We start from the raw sequence: 636 nt of genomic DNA on the forward strand, positions 1-636 counted from the left end.
ATGTATGTATGTATGTATGTATGTATGTATGTATGTATGTATGTATGTATGTATGTATGTATGTATGTATGCATGTATGTATGTATGTATGTATGTATGTATGTATGTATACATCTATATTTAGAAATATATATTTATATATTACACTACCATGCATTGGACTAGGTACACTTGAAGACACCACATATACACTCACACTAACACACACCCGTACATATGCAGTCAGACCTACCTGATCTTCCTCATACGACGGCTCAATGATAGGCTCCCATATACACTGTCTTGCGTTGTAGTAGGTACATATAAGCGAGAAGCGTGCGCGTCCGTCCAGCGCTGAGCTCCAGTTGCGTACGTCTCCGTGTACCGAACTCTTGAGAGTGAACACAGGGATATACAGGCTGTTGCTGTCATCTATAAATAGAATCTGGATAGTCCCAATACTCACATCGAACACTTCCGAGAAATTGAAGTCTCCCGTGAGTGCCAGTTTGCCTTTGCCTGCATTTGTGAGTTGGTTGGACACCTGTGCAGGGGGAGTCATTGGTGTGGGATGGGGTCATTGTGTGTAGGTAGGTATAGCATCGGTATATCTCACTGTGTGGGATGGGGTCATTGTGTGTAGGTAGGTATAGCATC

At 42.5% G+C, this 636-nt stretch overlaps 1 protein-coding gene across 1 annotated transcript; it reads right to left on the bottom strand.

The window, feature by feature from the left end:
- Positions 1–232: 232 nt before the first annotated feature.
- On the bottom strand, positions 233–541 carry SARC_18095 (hypothetical protein; the record flags this gene model as incomplete). Its single annotated transcript, XM_014287825.1, has 1 exon — positions 233–541. A coding segment is annotated over one exon (309 nt), but the record flags the coding sequence as incomplete, so codon positions are not given.
- Positions 542–636: the final 95 nt, after the last annotated feature.

Source organism: Sphaeroforma arctica (genome assembly GCF_001186125.1).
Source record: "Sphaeroforma arctica JP610 unplaced genomic scaffold supercont1.13690, whole genome shotgun sequence".
Classification (NCBI taxonomy): domain Eukaryota; class Ichthyosporea; order Ichthyophonida; genus Sphaeroforma; species Sphaeroforma arctica.